Raw genomic sequence first — 19,105 nt, 5'->3', positions numbered from 1 at the left:
GTGACAACGAAATGAATCCCAAAATGGATTCCGGGCAGTGCTGCCGTGCGTCCCGTGCCTTCGTGGGGACAAGAGAGGCACTGCCTCGTTCATCCTCTCTGCAACTCATCTGCTATTGCTTTGTTCTTAAATTGCTGACACGTCTATGAACATCCTTCTGCCTCCATGGACCTGGACTGGTTCTGCCAGGCCCTTTGTCTCCCCTCGGTCCTACCTCTCTGCAGCTGTGGGGCTGTGCGCAGGCAGCATCACCACCCTAGTGCCACACTTAGTGTGGTGTACAGCAGCAAAAATGGCCAGCTCAGAATGGCCTTAAAAGCACCTTAATAAGAAACTAAGTGTAGCTTTGCAATGACCTCCTAGGGAGGCTCACAAGCTTTGACTTTGACGTCTACACTAACCTGCCACAGAGAGCTGGGAGACCTGCCTCTTGGACCGGTGTATATTGCAAACATATGGAAAAATTTTGAAAGAAAACTGTTAACAGGACATAAACGCAAGCCAGGAATTATTCAGAGGGGCAATAAATAAATATTTCACTGAATGAGTCACGAGTGCCTAGGTGATGTTACTGGGTGGAGAAATCAGTCCCAGAACAATTTTTTCACTGCAGAAGTATTTCAGTACCCCAGTACTCTCACACTAACTGCAATCCCATCAAAGATTTCAGGTGCAAAGCCCTCTTGCTAGGCTAGCTTTTAATTTAGTATGCACACAGTGTTTGTTCCTGCGACTGACCCGCTCTGCAGACCACTTCATGCCACTGCAATGCTAATTCTCAAGCAGGCTAGGATTGGTGACTGGTGCTCCCATCGTTTCGGCCTTGCCAGCAGAAAGAATAGAGTCCAATGGATGTAAAGTCTGCAACGCCACGGCTTAGAGGCTGTGCAGAAGCTTCTCTGTGGATTTCACGGCATCTTAATGGCTTTACATATAACCTTCAGAAATGTTCTTTGAGCTGCTGGAAACTCAGGGCAGGCGTGAGTCCCAGCTACGCCAGCCCCGGGGGCAGCGCGACTCACCAGCCGCAGGGTGAGGAGCCGAACTCTTATCTTTCTCATTATTCGCATAATTGCAATGCCTTCCATTGTCCTTGGAAATCAGGAGAAAATGATGTTTACAGTGTCTTGCTTGGCTCCCGTGGTGCCGGTTGCTGAGTATTGTGAGGTTTCCATCAAATATGGTTTAGGAGCAGGCAGCTTGCTCTTTAATAAAAACAGGGCTGTGAGTCTCCCCGCAGCTGCCGTGAGTCTCTTCATAGCTGTGTCCCTGGGCATCCAGCTAAAGCACAGAGATGGGAGCGAGCTGGGCCAGCGTGCATGGGCGGGCACTGAAAGACAAGGTGGGTGAAAGCACTGCTACTCCTTCAGCACCACTGGCCGCTCTTGTTTCAAGCAAGCTCCAAGGGGCAGTTTGCAAGGGGCCGTGCTGAGTGGCACAGAGCATCCGACGGCACCGGTGTGGAAGAGTCTGCAGAGCACAGCCCAGCAAGTGGGGTGGCTTGTGTGCTCCCCCCTCTCTGCTTTATTGTAACGACAATGAGCAATTCATCTTTTGACAAACTAAATACAGGAAAACGTCAGGTTTCCTCTCATCTCCCTGGTTTCCTGTCATTCAGAGAATGAAGCTGAGCAGGGATGAGACAGGGACAAGGACAGTCCCTGCTCCTTTTAAAGTGAGTGACAACGATCCTCCGACACTGGAGGTGTGAGGCTTCCTCTCCGCAGCAAGCCCCGCGTCCCGCACGCTGCACCCACGCGTCTGGCGGCACTTGGGTCTCTAGGAGATTGAAATGGAAATACGGATGTGCGCCAGACACACACAGCTGCATACGTTTGGCTGCCAGTTGGTTGGCGTGAAACCCGCAATCTGACGCAAAGCGTGGGTGCCAAACCTGTGCAATAAACATCCACAGAAGAGACACATGTAAACTTATACAAAAATGAATGCAGGTCTTTTCCCTAGACCAGCATCCATTGGGGGTGGACCATTTTTGGCCATCTTAGAGCTTTTCCCAGGTCAGCACTTGCCAGGGTTGTTCTTGAAGGGAGAGCGGATAGGACCTCCAAGCTACCTACTTGTTTTTGGAGGTAATGAAAGTGGTCTTTGAGCAATGTAGAGCATTTGTGTGGTCATAGCCAGTAGAGCATTGCTCAGTGGTTAAATAGCAGATGTCAGCCTCCAAAACTGCCAGATTGGCAACTGTCAAGAATACTAACAGATATCATAAAATGTAAAATCCACTCACAGATGGCCTTTTTCTAGAGGAACTAAACATTAATTTTGTGTTCATCTGAGAGACTGGGAGCTGAATTTTCTTGCTCCCCTCCCTCCTCAGTGGCTTCCAGGCACCTAGTGCTGCCAGCCAAAATGAGGGTGAGGTCCCAGGGGAACCCCAGTGCTCTGTGGGCAGATGTGGGAGAGGAACCAGCTTTAGCAACTACTTCCCCTTCTCCTGGTTTTCCAGTAGTTGGGGAGCTTGTTCAGGACCCCTTAAAGAGACCAGCCTTTTGCCAGGTGTGAGCCCCTGCTCTCGCTCCATGCCCAAAACCTTTCCTGGCAGTCTTGCCCCAAACCAGAGGTGTGTAGCATCAAGGTCTGTAGGGCTTCAGAACTGACCAAGAGTGAATTGATTTTGTTTTCAGCTCATACAGAGCTCCTCACCATCAGTTCTGCCTTAGACAAAGTCTAGGACTTGCGCTAACCCATTTTTCTCTGGTTTTTGTCACTTTAAGGCACTTCGGGCTCTTTAATACTGATGTGGCTGCATGATAACAGCAATGAAGATAAATTACCTCAAAAACAGGCAATAAGCCTTTTTGCTCTTTAGAGCAAATCAGAGCTATTCTGAACAGCCCACAGATGAAAGAAATGGCTGTTTATCTTCATTTACAGCTACTGTGGAGAGGCACCAGCATGCAAATTCACTGGCCCAGGGGCAACAGCTAAGGTAGTACTGGAGTCATAGGGTTTGCTGCTGGGAGAGGAGGAAGGAGGAGAAACTCCCTCCTCCCCTCCGCCACATCATCACATTAAGTGCCAGCCTTTGCCTCTGTAGCCACCTCGGTATTTTTCATCTGGAAGAGCTGGTCACAGTAGATGACTGCATCCCCTGCCACTGTGACTGCTAGCTCTGCCGCCAAGCTGCTATAATAACAAGATAGCAGAAAGGACTATTTTAAATGCTCACCAAACTGTCAACCAATTATTTAGATGCCTAGTACGCTAACATGTCCCTCCTAAAGTAGGGAATATGAGGGAATCATCTGCCAGCATATGATGTGTCTTAAAGGAGGTTTCAAATCATTTCCTTTTTTCTCTTCCCCCCAAGAAGTAAGACTTGTTCTTTTCTTCCAATAGGAAGAGCCCAGTGTCTTTATCAAGGCTTACCCAAGTGTCAGTGGGCATCTGAGGTTTGCCCAGAGAGCTAATTCACATCTTGCCCTGCAAATGAGGCACTGTCTTAATCATCAACAGGGAACCCCACAAACGGGAGCAAAAGGCAAGCATATATTGCGCACACCTTAGCAGAAGTTCAGGGGTCAGCTGAACCTGCCACCATCACCTCTTTGAGAGAAAAGCATGTCTTGAGTAATGGACAGAAACTCTTTTTATTACTCTGACATTGTGTTATATACCTGCATGGTGGCCAAGGGAAATCTGACACAGTTGCTGGAAATGATAAAAAATTATAAACACATTTTTATCATTTGCTTGGTCTCAGATTTTTCCCTTGCTCACAGATGCAGATGGAGCAATCCCTGCTAATATGGGGAGGCACATACTGCATAACCAGCTCATGTAAAAGCCTGACCAATTCAGGCCCCGTGACTGGTTTTTTCTGTTTCTGGACCAGCAGAGGAGATGTTAATGGCGCTATGCTTGGCTGCAATGTTCCTGTCATTGCAATCAAACCCTGCAATTCCTCTTTTCTGGTGAATTTGCTTGTCAGCAATACTTGCTTGGTAGAACCCCTTCAGTTGTTTTATTTTCAGGTTTGATCTTGCTCACTCCCACTATTATAATAGCACATCCTCTTGTGGGTCAAAAGCACCGTCTTCTCTGCCAATGCTCTCATCCAAAGTGAAATAGTCAGGAGAGGGAGGCAGATATATTGGTAAGATAAAAGTAAACATTTAATGCCACTATAGTTTGATTTTTTTCTCCAGACATCATATTTTTGACAATGTTTCACACCTCAGATACCACAAAAGGGATATTTTTTAGCCAGCAAACAATAAACTTTACAATTTTAATGGCAAAAGGCTCGATGCATTTGTTGACCAACTTGGAAATGGCTGTGACTTTCCACATTTTGAACTTGTCCTTATGCTGTTCTTTCTTTTTCTTTTTTTTCCATAAAATTTAGTTGATAAAATATATATCTCTACTACGGATACATCCTTTTCTGGAATTACCCACTGGTGGGAGCAGCGTAAGTTCTGTATCCATCAGTTTGTCTCCTCCTTAGCCCTATTTTATGCCACTGTTATAATGAGAAAGAACATAGCCACGGACAGAGTGAAATGGATTTAGCAAACATACACTTCAATGCATAGCACTTAGATAAGCATTTCCAACCATGATGTGTAAATAAATTATAAAATACAAGCAACTCTATAAAACAAGAACATCCTGAGTTTACAAATAAATTATATCCTTCATACATAGAATATGATGTGGATGTTAGTAACCAGCAGTTTCAGCTATGGGAGAGAAAGAAGTAAAACTTAGAAAAGTTAGTATCTATGCATACATAAAACATATATGTATGTGTGCTATATGTAAATACTCACACACATACATATACAATATAGAGGGTGAATACATCCATATCTATAGTATATAGAGAATATGTAATATAGCTGAAACTGCCTCAAGCACCATTTTATTACCATTATTATAAAGTTTGCTCAATACTTAAGTAGGACCACTCAAAGTAAGATGGTTTGGGTTGCGTTTTATTTCCTGTCCAGGAGGATTTTGAAGGTGGTTTGAATTATTATAGATGAATGTTACTATTTCACTTTCAGCACCTCCATTCTTTGCAGAACCATCACACCCTTTGTGAGCTTCAAAGTGTTGCATAAGTGAGCATGAGTCTGCTGTCCATGAAGCTGATGGCAAAAATCCGTATTGACTTCAACGGGGTTAGGATAAAGGTGCTACATTTTCAAGGGAACCTGATTTTTCCTTTCTTTTTTTTTGAAAGCTTGCCTGAGAAGGAGAAAGAAGAAAAGATAAAGACAATAATAAAATGGTTTATTATTTCCAAGAGCAGGTATAGAAGCTCAGATAACCCTGGGATGAGCACACAATAAATGCAAGAGATAGAGATTATTAACTTTGCATTGACAAATCATTCACAGTTTTGTTTGCCATAGTTATTTGGAAACCTGTTTCAAATCTTGCAATAGCTAGCAACGGCCAGCCTTGTGTCTCCAAAAACTGCTGGGTGTCGCCAATGCAAAAGCCTGAAGAGTAACAAAACAAAGACCGTGAGGACATCAGGATTAAGCAAGGTATGTCACCCATCAGTGGATCTGAGAAATAGCACCTGTCTGTATGGTCATCATCTCCTACTATCACTCTTTAGTGATACGAACGCTTTGATCTCTGCAGTGAGCTGGTGCATCCCTGACGCTGTGCCACCGTCCCTCCCATACGAACTGGCATCAGAGGGTCGCTCAGCCTCTGGTTTATGAGAATCATATTTGCTTCTGCAATGCAGAAGCTTCAAGTTACAATTTTAAAGCTATTAGGACTAGACAGAAAGCTTTATCTCATAGAGAGCTAAGAGCCCAAGCTTTTAATTGATGTAACTATGCTGTATGCCTCATGCACATGCAGAAATTGTTGTATTTAACAGCCATGATTGTAAAATATCTTGCCTTAAATTCATGACACCCTGAAATACAGAATAGTTCATTTGGATTATTTTTACAGGCTTTAACATTTCAATGACAGCCTCTATGTGGGAACTGCAGCAACTTGGCTTTGTAGGCTGAAGAACATGGGGAAGAAAGGACCTTTAAAAGAAGACTTTGAAAGTGTTTCAAGCATAAGTTTTCCCTATAGTGTGGCATAAGTCAGCTTCATCCTGGTGAGTGCAAGGAGCAAGGTTTTATAGGCACTCCTTGGAAGAGGAAGGGGGAGTGACGTTGTTGCCATTTGTGAACAGCTATGCCACCTCCCCACAATAATGTGTGAGGAGACTGTCTCTCTCAGGCTGTGTACATATACATTTGTCTGGGTGTATATATGCTTTATTTTCACGATTATTTTTAGCTCAGGAAAAAAAGATGCAACAAACTCACAAACATTTGTAAAAGGTGATGTTTGTAAAAGAGTCTACATCCTTCAGCTGTCATAAAAATTTGAATTCCATGCCACAGGTAATAGTCGCTACTTTAAGACAAACCATATTATCGAGATAAATGAAAAAAAGAAGAAAGAACACTTCAAGACGGACTAGGTCTATCCTGCGAGCAAGCTTGGGACTTGATGTGCACTACTCCCAGCATCACTCCCAGCTTTCTGCCTCTATAATTGCCATGTTCAGAGATGAAAGAAAAAAAATACCAGTGTGTACCTTTCATCCTTTTCTGTACATTATCTGCAGCTCTCACTTAGCTTGCTTCATGTCAGAGGATCATGCCATTGCTCTTCACCAGTTACTATTGTATGTAGCTGCAAGTTTCACAAGTTACGTTGTATGGCAGTGGGAGTCTTCCAAGACTGGATCGAAGCCAGTCGAAGATGTTCAGTGATAGCCCTGTGAATGGCCCTTAGGCAAAATGAGGGGGTATCAAACAGGTAAGAGGAGCATATTCTTTGACTATAGAACTAGCAGCACAGTAAATACCCAAAGAAATGGCAGGTGGATGAATTTTCCTTTTCCGCGCAACTGGCTTTACTCTGCTATAACTCTTCTGACTCTTAACGCAATTGTCCCTCAGTTATACCAGTGCAGGTGAGATGAGAACAGGCCCAGTAAAGAGCTAAGAAAGGGGAGCCCGGGTATCGGTTTGCTTCCTTGCCTGTCTGTGAAATAACACTTTGGATTGTTTAGATCTGAATGAATTGACAAGAAATCATTTTGAGGCACACACAAGGCATGCATGGCAGGAGAAAAGACGCGCGTCGTTAAGACAAACGCACAAGGAATTAGGGCTCTCCTACCCTCTCTAGCTCACGAAGTGACCCAGCGCCCGGAGCTGGCCGTGTGCGACCCGTGGCTTTCTGCCTGCTGCGAGAGCTCACGCAGACCAGTGGGACGTCTGAGTCCAGATCACAGGCAAACTCTCCAGTCCAAGGTTTCACTTGAGTTTGTGGCTGTAAAGCAGGTTCTGTCCCGAGTGTAAATAAGGTTCACGGATGCCAAGACGAGCAGTTCTCAGAATGAGGCCCAAAGTGCCCCAGCTGCCCATGCCTGAGCACAACAGTGGGGATGCGGACCAGTGGCTGGTATTCTGACAATGAAGAACAGTGATCTCCTGATACACATGCGAACAAAGAATTAACCGTCAAACCTAATTACGTTAACACTGCTGTTTCCTACTAAAGCTGTCCCAGGGAAATAAGATTGATTTCTGAATATGCAAACAATTAAGCAGTCCATTCACGTTGCTCCTGTGTATTTTGGGCAATTTGATGCCCTTTAAAAAAATCAGGATAAAAACAACATTACACTGGCAATTGCCTGAAGAATGAGACTTCCTGGATAACTTTCAGAAATGTATGGGTCTTCTGTAAAGTGCTGGCTATTGTAGAATAAGATCAATTTCATAATAAGGTCCAGATGGTTTTAATCATCTGTTTTGCAGATATTTGAAGTATAACAATATAAATTCAGAAGTAAAAAGCTATTTTCAATGAGAAAACATTTCACAGATGTCAAATCTCCACAAATTTTCATTCCCTTTTATGCATTAAGCCACCACAGTTCCCCAAAATACAGTGGCAAATTCTAAAATGCACTGACAGAAAGTCAAAAGAGAAGATGAGTACGGATTTTAGGATATGAATACTAGTGTATGATGGGAGTGTTAGTGGCCACTCTAATTAAGTCCTCAGAAATAAATATTTGTAAGGACTGTGATTCTGCTCAGTATTTTCAGTATGCCAAATTCATCCTTGGCATAATCCGTTTGGTTTCAGGAATCAGTTTTGGTCCATTGTGATAAACAGGGCAAACATATGCTCTTACTTTTAAAATAATGGCTAGATAGATGCACTTTTTGCTATGCTTCCTAATCTACAGAAGTACCAAATCTAGAGACGACGAATAATTGAGTTAATGATGCTGAGGAATATTACACGTAATAGATATTTTACAATAGCTCTGAAATGTGTCCATTTGATTTATAGAAACATCACCACTTCTGTATAAGTCCCAGACTATGTGAGAGGGCATCTTTTGATAATAATGCATTCTGTGCATGCGCCATTTGCTAGGATTTCACTTTCTTTCTAGCAAGTGCATGTTTACTTTTACGGTACCGCTTGCCATTTACCATCTCACTGCAGGTCCCCAGGGAGCCCAACATGCCCATTTTGGGCTGCTTGTTTTCAGCAATTGCATCCCAATTAGCCCAATGATCATCTTCCAGCAAACACAGACATTTTCAGAAATGCTTAAGTCTGAAGAAGGCAACACTTAATTTCATGTGCCCAACTAGGAAGGGTCTTCCTTGAATATGGGGGCATGGCCTGGGAGCCAGGCACAGCACAGCATCACAGATGACAGCAGCACAGGTCTACCGGGGGAGGCAGGAGAGTGACAGATGGGAGCTGGCTGTGAAAAGTCTCTCTCCTGGGTGTATGTGACCTGGCAGCGTGTATCTGGGGCTCGGCGGGACTAAGCCCGTAAAGAAAGATGCACTCCATATCCCAGGGAGCTAGGTCTGCATCCAGCACAAAACTGCAGGGGCAATTCCCATGGCTCTGTGGAGCTGAACTGAATTCATGGGGCTCTGCGGAGAAGAGATGGTCTCAACAGAACCAATACGTAACAAGCGCTACTGAAATCATAACAAAGAGAAACAAAGCTAGGGAAATTGCATTATTTGGGGTTTTGTTTCAGAGGTTTTTTTGCCTTGAGAGAGAAGGGGAGAGAGATCAGACCTATGTCTTTAATACTTACTTCGAATATGAGTTTCGTGATAGGAAAATGCCGTGGAATAGACTAGAAAGCGACTTTCATATAAGAGCTTTTTTTCCCTCCAAATAATTCTACAGAATGTAAGAAGGATCTTCTACAAAATCCAGTGTCAAGGCTAATAGAAATAATAAGATTTGTTATTACAAGTTGTAGAGTATTAAAAGAAAATAAAACTATATAAATGTTATTTCTATCTCTTTTTTCAAGCATTTTTTTCAGGTAACCACTAGAAAATCCATCAGTATTTTTGTAGGGTTATTTTTCCATTGGGACTTGCTGCTTGGGATATCGTAAGATGGCATTAATATGAAGGTGCAGGTAAAAGAGGAGTTGCATTTAAGCACAACAGTAAATTGATGCATATTGAGTATATGTCACATGATGCTCTTATTTTCTCATAAGCAACAGGAGGGTAGCACAAGTGTATGTGAGAGAGGAATTTTTGTGAATGGGCTTATTTCAATATAAAAGAAGAAGAAACCTAATTCAACAAAATAATTCTTTATGGTCATACGTAATTAAAATGCAGATTTTGCATATTTCTTTAAGAACCACAAAGGATGTTCCTCGCCACGTACTGTTTTGTAGATAAAGACGCAAACAAGTAGAACATTTGGGTGTGCATTGAGGCACAGACCCTCGTCCTTTTGATGTCAATGGGAATTTTGCCATGGCTTCAATACTGGAGTGTTGATAAGGAAAATGCCATAGCCAACATGCCTGAAGTGCTACACCCACTCACGCACAGCTCCCATTTATTTCCAGACTAGCTGAGCTGAACACAGCCTGCACTTTTCAGTGACTATGGACAGACTGGGCCAGTGACCAAAAGCTGCCAAAACATGTTTTGCAGTGGTATATGTCAAAAAGAGGCAAAGCCAAATTTTATCAGTCATTGTCTCAAGAGAGAAAGACAGAATAAATGACTCATTTTTGGACTGATAAGCTTGGGAGCCCTCAGCCTAAAGAGTAATTTTCCAGCAAGTTATTAGCACCAGAAAAAGGGGTTAGGATAAAAGTGCATCCTCATCCATAACTCTAAGCGATACAAAGCTAAAAATACATGAAAAAGAAAACAAGTTATGGAGCTTGGATCAAATGGAAAAGATATTTACTTTGTGGTAATGTCACCTTTCCTCTCTCATACATTGCAGAACCTACAGGCTGGGAAAATTACTGTGTCCTCCAGCATATAAGATAGTATAGAAGAACATATAAGCAAACCTCACTCACTGCTAGAAATATTTTTTGTGTCATCTGGAAAAGTTGAATTTCTCTTTGAGTGGCCTTACTCTGGTAACAAGAAAAGACAGTTAACATTTATTCATATGTTGTACTGATTAGGAAATATCTCTACAAACACAAGTTACTTAGAAACAGCAAGTCTGAAATAGGAGAAAACACCAAGAGAAAAACAAGCTGTAAATACATTTCAAAAGTGTGTTTGTTTTTTTCCTTTTTCTTTTCTTGACTAGCACCATCTGTACACAATAAAGTATGAACATAAATGTTTGGATAATAAAGATTTGCAAGGCACTTAAACAGTTTTTCTGGATAGGTTTTCTTTTAATGAACATCTCAATGGAAGTCCTACAACCACCTTTCCTCCTCCCTCAGCTAACGCAGGGAAAGAAGTGTCTTCTGCCAGCAGTTCTTATTTACAGACATGTCCTTAAAGGTTCCTCAAAGTGCTCTTTTAGGCTAAGAGAATCAACAACCTTATATCTCTATTTTTCATGCTCGTCCTGGTTTTTTTAATACTACTCTTCTGTATAGTAAAGCAAATCTCTCATACACACAGCTGAGACTTAACTCCAACCTTCATCCTCATTCTGTTGTCTTTGGGATGCTATTCAGAAGGGAAAAGGAGGATGGCAGAGATGCGCATTGAAATTCTCTTGAGGTTCGTTCTTTATCGGCGTCTAGAGGTGATGTCAAAACAGGTGATCATCATGAGATGGGCCTTGCAGAAGTTGACACGGTTTTCCAAACGCTCAGTCACACATTCCAGGGCCTCCAGGTATTCCAGAGAATCCAGCTCAAATACCTGCTCCAGATCAACTGTGGGAAAGAAAACACACAGATAGGAAAAGTAGACAAAACCCAGTGCTGGTTGGTGGGAGAGACAGAGTTAATTCAAGTCTTTAAAGCCATCAGTACTGTATACAACATTATCTCTGGCTTGCCACTGTCATTAAAAGTTGCCTTTTCTGTTTAATGGCTATTAAAATGGCACAGCAGCTTGCTGGTAGTGAAGAATACTGTTAAGATTGCATTGGATGCTTTCTTGAGCGATATGCTCAACCTCTCCAGATCTGCATCCTCTGCCATCCTCTCCAGATCTGCAGATGCCTTTTGCCACACTCCAACATCTTTACCCAAGAAAAGCCACCAGAACTATTCTTCCAGCAACCACGTGGCTCAGTGCAAAGAAACCGGCTGGCACAAAACACCTGTAGGCTTCAGGTTAACCTTCACGCCCACAAGGAACATACAGGTTGAACATGATGGGGAAATTCAGCAATAAGGTGTAAAACAGGCCAAGTTAAATCTGTTTAGAATGATTTTGATTGTTTGCATTCAGGGTCTGCTTCAGCACCATGCTTAAGCAAATTCTGAATGCTAAGCACATACTTAGTCATCCCTATTTGCGGCATGTATATGAGATGTACTGACTCTCTCACACAGTCTGCTGACCAGAAAGAGATTTAAATAGGTGCTCTGCCCTGGCAGGATGAGTCCTTTGCTGAATTCAGAACTCGGAGTTAGAAACCAACCTCCAACCTCCTTGCTCCTCACACCTCTCCCTATTCCATGTGATTCTCACTAGACCACTCAAGAGTGGCAAGGGAAGGTGTACACATCAATCACTCCACCATAGGTGCCCGTATGCTGCCAGAGACCAGCTGGCAGCAGCTTCCATGGAAGCCAAGTGTCAGATACATTGTCTGAGCCAGCACTTCCCATCTTATCTCATCCCTGAGGCTTGTGCCGTCCTTGAGGCTTTCTGCATTCATCACACTAGAATCAGAACCAAAGGCATCACACAGTAAGCGGATGGCAATGTATGGCAAACTCTCTGCTCCCTTTAAATCTGTCCTTTTACCTCTCTACCTTAATAGTGTTCCTGAAACATAGACTGTGCTTGTTTTGCAGGATGTACCAATCTAGTGTTAACTTATGGCAGCTGTCAAAGGAAGAGTTAGGACGCTTTAAGAGAACACACCAGCCAACCTCCTTTTGCCACCTGCAATTATCCTAAATAAATTGAAACTCTTTTTTTTTTTCTAGAACTCTGACATGAACTCGACTGCTTGCTAATACTAAAAATTGTTGTACAATTACTGCAGTACTCTTTATCTTTTTTCCTTTGAGGTGCTGAGGTCCTTCTTCATTTGAATGTGAATGCCCTTTAAGCTCTCTGAACTTTACACGTCTATAGTTATAAAAAATGGGCCAAATTCATTTTTCATGTAAGCCCACTAGTACCAAGGGACAAGTTTGCTCCACAGTGTTATTTTGTGGTAGAAGAGCAGATTTATAATATTGCTCATATGTCTGAGTGATCTGAGGCCAAAAAAAAAAATCTCATTTTCAGGAGCTGTGGACTGAAACGCGTGAACGTTAATCTACCAATGGCAATATTCACCAGTACAATGTTGTCCCATTTCAACATTCAGCTCTCAGGCAAAAAGGATTGTTCAGTTCTACTGTCAACATTTAATAAGAATTATAGCGACTAGTTCTAGAAATACAGTCAATCTAAAACTTGCCCTTAGGTGATATGTCGGTTCATTTTAGTTTAAAAACACAGTAGCTCACATCTCATTCTTAGCAAACATTTCTGCTCCCCTCCATCCCCCCACCATGAAATAAACCAAAGGACATCTATAAGTCCAGGCAATAAAACGACGTCCTTACATTCACTGAGCCATTTATTAGGATCCAGCATCAGGTACTGTTTGGTCACCTCCAGTTCTCTCATTAACCACTCGTACTTGGCCTTGACCTCAGCAATTCTCTGCTGGCGATGCTCCAGGATTTTCAGCTTGGCATTGAAACATATCACTTCCTGCCGACCAGGAAAAAGGAGCAGGGAAGGAATAGGTGAAGAGGAGAAGAAATACCCAGATCCATTCAGTCAAATGATCTTCCAATCGATAATACTGACAATGAGCCATTTACTCTGGAAGCATATGAATCACTGCATGAAATCATCTATCATCTGTTTTATTTTTATTGCTTTTGCTTGGTTTTGATGTTTTCCATCAGTGAGCTTTGGAGACTTTGCAATGATAGTTAATAATAAACCATAATAATTAATAACAGAAAGCATCTTGAAATCAGATTAACTGTAGCAAAACATTTCTGGTTTCTGTCACCAGAAGTTTGGCTAAGAAAATCTAAGCTCTTGGGAGAAGGAAATCCATTGCTTGCTGTATTAAAATCCTAAATACATCTCTGTGCTTGGCACAGAAGAAATGCAGTAGTCATGTTATAAAATAAGAGAACTGGTAGCAATATCAAATTTAAAACATCCTTAAACAAAGGGAATATGTTACGGAAAGCTCTAGCAATTTACAATCATTAATAAGAAGATCTATTTTCTGTAAAGATATGAGGCACAGTCACAGCACAGGGTGCAGTGCTGTCTGGAGACACCCAGCCTGGCCTCACATGACTTCTGAGGGGTGGCAGCCATCGAGACGTGCAGCAAATGAGCCCATGGTGAGGGCTGTGCTACCCTCGCTAGCGTGGGAGCATCCCCATACAAGAACTATCCTCCTCCAAGCCTGTGTGAAGGTCCCAACCCTCTTCTGCCTTCTGCTCTGCAGACAAATCTGTTGTGTGGGTGACATGCAGTGGAAACCCCACCCCAACAACTGATGTTTTTCTCCATACAAAATCATATCAGAGAACACCACCACAAACAGCTTAACCAAGTGACAGGAGCTAGGAAGAAAAAGTGCCTTAAAATAATAATAAAGTCTGTATCCACAGTTACTCTAAAATTGGTGCTATTCCACCAACTTCAGATACTCTTCCCAATCATACCTCTCAAGAGCTGACCTTTACAATTCCCTGATCTTTTTGTAAATTTGGAGGCCTGAGGTTGGCAGGAACAACTTTGTTAGAGAGAAGACATTAGCTATCCTGAAAACAATACCATCAAAGCACTTGGCACCATTGCTGCCCAGAAAGACAGATGTGCTGAGATGCTGGAGCACAGAAACCACCAGGACTATAAGCAAGGGGCAAAAATGCAAGGTACCAATGTCCATTAGCTGCTACGTAAGAAGGCATAACTTGAGTCATAACTGCTCTTAAATGAGATAATAGGTTTTGCTGCCTGTTGAATTAACCAAATACAATACTATGCATTTCTGACTGCATAATCTGAATTCCCCCTCTTACACCCTCCAGGAGGAGGGAGACAGATTACATGAATTGTACTCACCTTGCTGTCCCCACCTCGTCGCCGCTGGAGCCTCTCCACATCATCTATCTCATAGACTTTGATCTCGAAGGGCTCCCCCAGCCCCCTCTGCCCACTTCGCAGGGGCCCGTCCACCCAGCGGACCCCAGGGCTGTTGGCAGGCTTTCTCGCTGGGGAAGCAGTATCAAGTGATAAAGCTGGAATAAGCCTCCGTCTCTGTGAACCTGCAAATACAGAAAGTGCCATTTCATGTTAGCACAGTTATTGCCTCTCCTTTCTGCTCCATCTGCAGAGATGTCTACAAACTATATATGTTCAGCCTTCTTACACACAGAAGAAAATGGAGCAAAAACCCAAGGAGTCCATGGAAGTTGGGGTGAGCTGTACCTGCAATGTGCTGTACCCACTCACCATGAGTCAGATCCTCATATGTTCTTCGGTGCCTGACTCCAGGATTTGATCCTCAGAGGGCATATGTACCCTAAAGTTCCCAGAGCTTGTGCCTGCTTCCTTTTGCTCAGGTCTTGGCGTGTACAGGTATGCCAATGAAAGGCCAGAGCAACAGGTTGGAACTTGTTTAGCTTTGCTTTCCTATCTCTTTACTGGTGCTGGCTCTTATGGCCTAAGGACAAGCATTAGCCAGCCTCTGCATTGACCATCTCCAGGGGAGGTGTGATTTGGGGTTTTTTTAATCACAGCACAAAAAGCACTTTGATACCCAAGTTCTTTTACTATGCTGGAGTTGAGTGCCAGTATACCTCCACCTAGTCCTTTGCATAACACCGCTGTAGGCTGGCTAGAGCAGTAAAAACACTAGAGAGGACAAAACGCCTGCAGTAAGTACACCTGAGCTTGGTGGTTGCCACCAGAGTTGCATTAGCCTTGTCTCTAGTTGCATTAGCCTTGTCTCTGTCCACCAGAATATTATTCTAAAACATTTCCCACTTATGCACTTACTGCAGCACTGGTGATGGGCAAGAAAGCAGCAAGAATGACGGGCTGGCAGAAGGGTTAGTCACCGTGCTTCAATGCCAGTCCTCACGCACACCCGCTCTGCTTTGTAATACCAGCAGAGCGGATGGGAGCACTGCAATAGCTGAAAATGTACCATGGTTGATAAAGCCTATGCCATATGGAAAGCATCTGCCATGTGAGTTGCCAAGTCAGGGCTTAAGATAAAGCAAAGGAGAACAAGTACGTCACTGGTCTGATGGCAGCGGTAAGGAAGTTGACCTTATAGTTTGTTGGGAGAAAGAACAGACATACACAAAAAAGAAAAACAACTGGTTACATTTCCTTGCTTGGTTTAGTATAATCAGAGCAATGGCTGGGTTTTAAAAGAAAACAGTTTTGTAGCTGACAACTCCTGCAGGGTCTCCCCTAGGAGAGAGCAGGAATAGAAGGGATGGGAGAAACCAAAAACAAAAGCCGGAGCCAGCAAGTTTGAGTGAAACTATTAACTGACTCTCTTGGCTGCAAGAACAAAACTGATGCCAGCAGGGAAGGGATGCAGAATGATCATGCAGATTTTATTTTAAAAACAAGATAAAATCATTTAGAGGAATCTCCAGCACTACTTTTATTGGAACTTGAATATAAACAGCTTCAATATGTCTGCCAACGATGTGCTTCAATGAAAGCTTAAAAACAAAAACAAAACCAAAAATATCTATTGATTGCCTAGTTTTTGGATTTGCAAGTAACAAAGCATTGTCTAGTTTCATTCATGGGAGTCTGTTTCTCTGCTGACTTTGCAAACTATCACATCTTATTTCCTTGATTTCTGAGTGCAGCAGTCTGTGCTAGAAACCAGCAGTTAGTAACCAGTAATTACCTGTAAATGCTAGCTCTAAAATGGATGAGAATAGTCTATCTTGCTGTCTAGCTTGAAAGCCTAGTCTACAGAGCTTTTATTGGAATGCACCTGAGATAACTCTATGCAAGAAAAGTAGAGCACAGCCAAGGTGGATAGACAGGGAGCTCTACAAGGCCCCTTTATACCAAACGGCCGGAGATCTGGACTGCCCATCCTGTAACACCTATCATACTTGTGTTACTACTGAAACTGCAGCCCAGCAAAGGAGCCCATGCTAGAATAAGTGAAGCCTTACAAACACTAGCAAGTAGGAGCTATTTTAGACCTGTTGTACCAGCGACTGGAAGTCAACGTCAGCATTCACTTACCTTGAATGCATTTCAGTTAAGCTCTAGATTAAAATGCCTGATCAAGAGAAGAATCAGATCTTGATAAAAGGAAAAGCAAGACCTGACCCATTACCATAGCTGAAAAGCGACGACGAGAGAGACACAGTTTGGGAAGACCCCAACAAACTGCAATGCTAAAGTGACTCTTGTCAGCAATGCTAGAGAAAGGCAACCAAATGGTGAGAGCAGCTGCAGACTTGAAGAGAGGTGAGACAGGGTGGTAGACTATTAAATTTTGTGACATGCAGGCAGAGATCCTGCAATGGGCTCAGCTCCTCCTGGGAAACGAGCCCTCCACCTGCTTAATTGTGAAGGGCACCGAGTACATCCCTAGTGTCACTCAAGATCAAAAGGATTTAGGCATTAAATACTTTTAAAAATACTTTTTAGGCTTTTGGCCATGGTGTCTCATAGGAGCAGTCTTTCAAATTTTGCCTGAGTATTAAAGCAATCTCTTTCCTATCTTTGCTGCTTGTCAACTTTTAGAGCCAGCAACACTTACAAGCATCAGATCTGACCTCCTGTGTAATGCAGCCGAGTGTGGCTAATTCTTTTTACTTTGTGCCCTGCATTGATAGTCACATCTCCTTTCATGCCATGCCTACAGACTAGCTCTAGCATTTCAGCAAAGGAGCTGAGCAGACTGGAAATTCCTTCTGTCCAGCTCTCCCATGCATGGCTGAACTATGACTAAGGTAGCGCCTTTTTCTGTGATGTTTGATTTTCTTCCTTTTTTCTTCCCTCTTTCTTTTTTTTCCCCACTGTGGCTGTTAACACCACCTTCTTGTGTAATGGGCCACTTCTAATCCATCCCCCTTGGAAAAAACACGTCTTGACCAGAGCCAAAGTCCAGGTCTGAGACACTCTGGGAATGCAGGTAGATGGCTCCAATTCACCTTGCCACGAGAACAGTGTCAGGCTCTTATTTGTAGCAAAGCAAAACAGATGTCACCAGCGTATGAATTACAGGGATGATGGTAAATGTTTTTGCATTTAGTTCCCATTCATATCCATTTGGCTCAATGAGAAACAGAAGCCTGGTGTCTAGAAGGAGGGCTCCAACCTGAGGCTCCAGCTAACAGCGCTTACTCCTCAGTGGAGAGGCAGCGGAGGCTACCATAGCAGCAGCAGACATGCTAACATGAGCTCATTATGCTTTTCTAGCCAGAGCTCACGCCTGGATAGCCCATGGGTTATCACAACAAAGCGAGGCTGCCGGCTCTGGGCACACCGGGGCAATGCGGCAGGGCAGAGCTGCCCGAGGCGGGCAGACTTGCCGCCGTTTGCCCGGGGGCTCCTTCGGGACGCAGGGGCCACCCGCGCAGGTCTCCCTGCCCCATCGCAGCGGGTATGTCTGCGTGCAAGGCAGAGAAGAAAGTGAAAGAGGGATGTCTTTTTATCTGAGCCTTGAATGCTGACTCAGGATGATTCATCTGAGGTTTAGAGCGCTTTGTGGAGAAATGAGACGAAAGATCACCTGCATCTTTGTAGTGAGGCAGAACCGAATCTAGTTTATTCTAAACATGCACTGATTAACAAGCTGTTTATTAGTCCAGGTACAGAAAATAACAGTGTCTTTTGACAGGAGACTCCTGCCACTAACCTCTCCATTTAGCCTCTGTTTTTTCTGATTTCACCTTAATTGGAATCAGTAAGGAGATACAGCCAAAGCAGAGCTTCAGGGTGAGTGTCACAAAGTAGTTGACAGCTTGCTCATCCATATCAACACACAGACACAACAATTAAATTGTTAAAACGAATACAGTTTTCCATTTGCATAGCAAATACCCGTTTGAAGTCCCAAATTTATTGGTAGCCCTTGATGGCATTAGGCTCTCATAAATTTTGACTGTATAATAAATAAAATGCTTTGTAGGAATTACAGCGCACCACTCCTCTCCTTCCCCACACACACCTTACAAAGGCAGCGAGCAGCCCGGGAGCTCAGCAGGAGCAGCTCTCGGCAGGTCCCTCCCGCCTCTGCCCCACCGGCTGGGGCTGGGGGAGCGTGCACCCTGCCCAGCACTTCGGCAAACCCGCTGACCCTCCCGCCGTGTAAATGGGATCCATTCCTCCATTAAAAAAAGAATTTATACCAAAAATCGATCCGAAAGGAATCCTGTAAGCTGAACCCAGAACAGAATAACGACACTTTCATTTATGACCGTACAGCATGTAAAGCAACATGCCATTTGCTAAATGTCTTGGAGGATGTGTTTTTCACTCAGTTTGAATTTATCTACACTCAGAATAACGCCTTTTGAGCCCAGCTTGAGTATGAATAACCAGACTATGAAATA

At 43.3% G+C, this 19,105-nt stretch overlaps 1 protein-coding gene across 6 annotated transcripts in view; it reads right to left on the bottom strand.

The window, feature by feature from the left end:
- Window positions 1-4,085: 4,085 nt before the first annotated feature.
- Window positions 4,086-19,105, bottom strand: part of KIF26B (kinesin family member 26B) — a 312,254-nt gene continuing 297,234 nt past the window's right edge. The window contains exons 13-16 of one of the 6 annotated variants that reach the window (XR_012041615.1): window positions 14,622-14,824; window positions 13,085-13,235; window positions 9,146-11,224; window positions 4,086-5,217 (exon numbers count right to left, since the gene is read on the bottom strand). Coding sequence is in view for 1 of the 6 variants with exons in the window: in XM_072856504.1 (XP_072712605.1) it covers window positions 11,076-11,224; window positions 13,085-13,235; window positions 14,622-14,824 (503 nt within the window). In the remaining 5 variants the exon portion in view is untranslated. Of the gene's footprint in view, window positions 11,225-13,084; window positions 13,236-14,621; window positions 14,825-19,105 lie in introns of all 6 variants that reach the window. The other 5 variants (XR_012041613.1, XR_012041612.1, XR_012041614.1 and 2 more) reach the window with 5 other exon arrangements.

This window comes from Ciconia boyciana, chromosome 3, assembly GCF_034638445.1.
Source record: "Ciconia boyciana chromosome 3, ASM3463844v1, whole genome shotgun sequence".
In the NCBI taxonomy this organism is placed as follows: domain Eukaryota; kingdom Metazoa; phylum Chordata; class Aves; order Ciconiiformes; family Ciconiidae; genus Ciconia; species Ciconia boyciana.
Note: the sequence above shows the minus strand (reverse complement) of the source record. Positions and strands in the feature narration are given on the sequence as shown.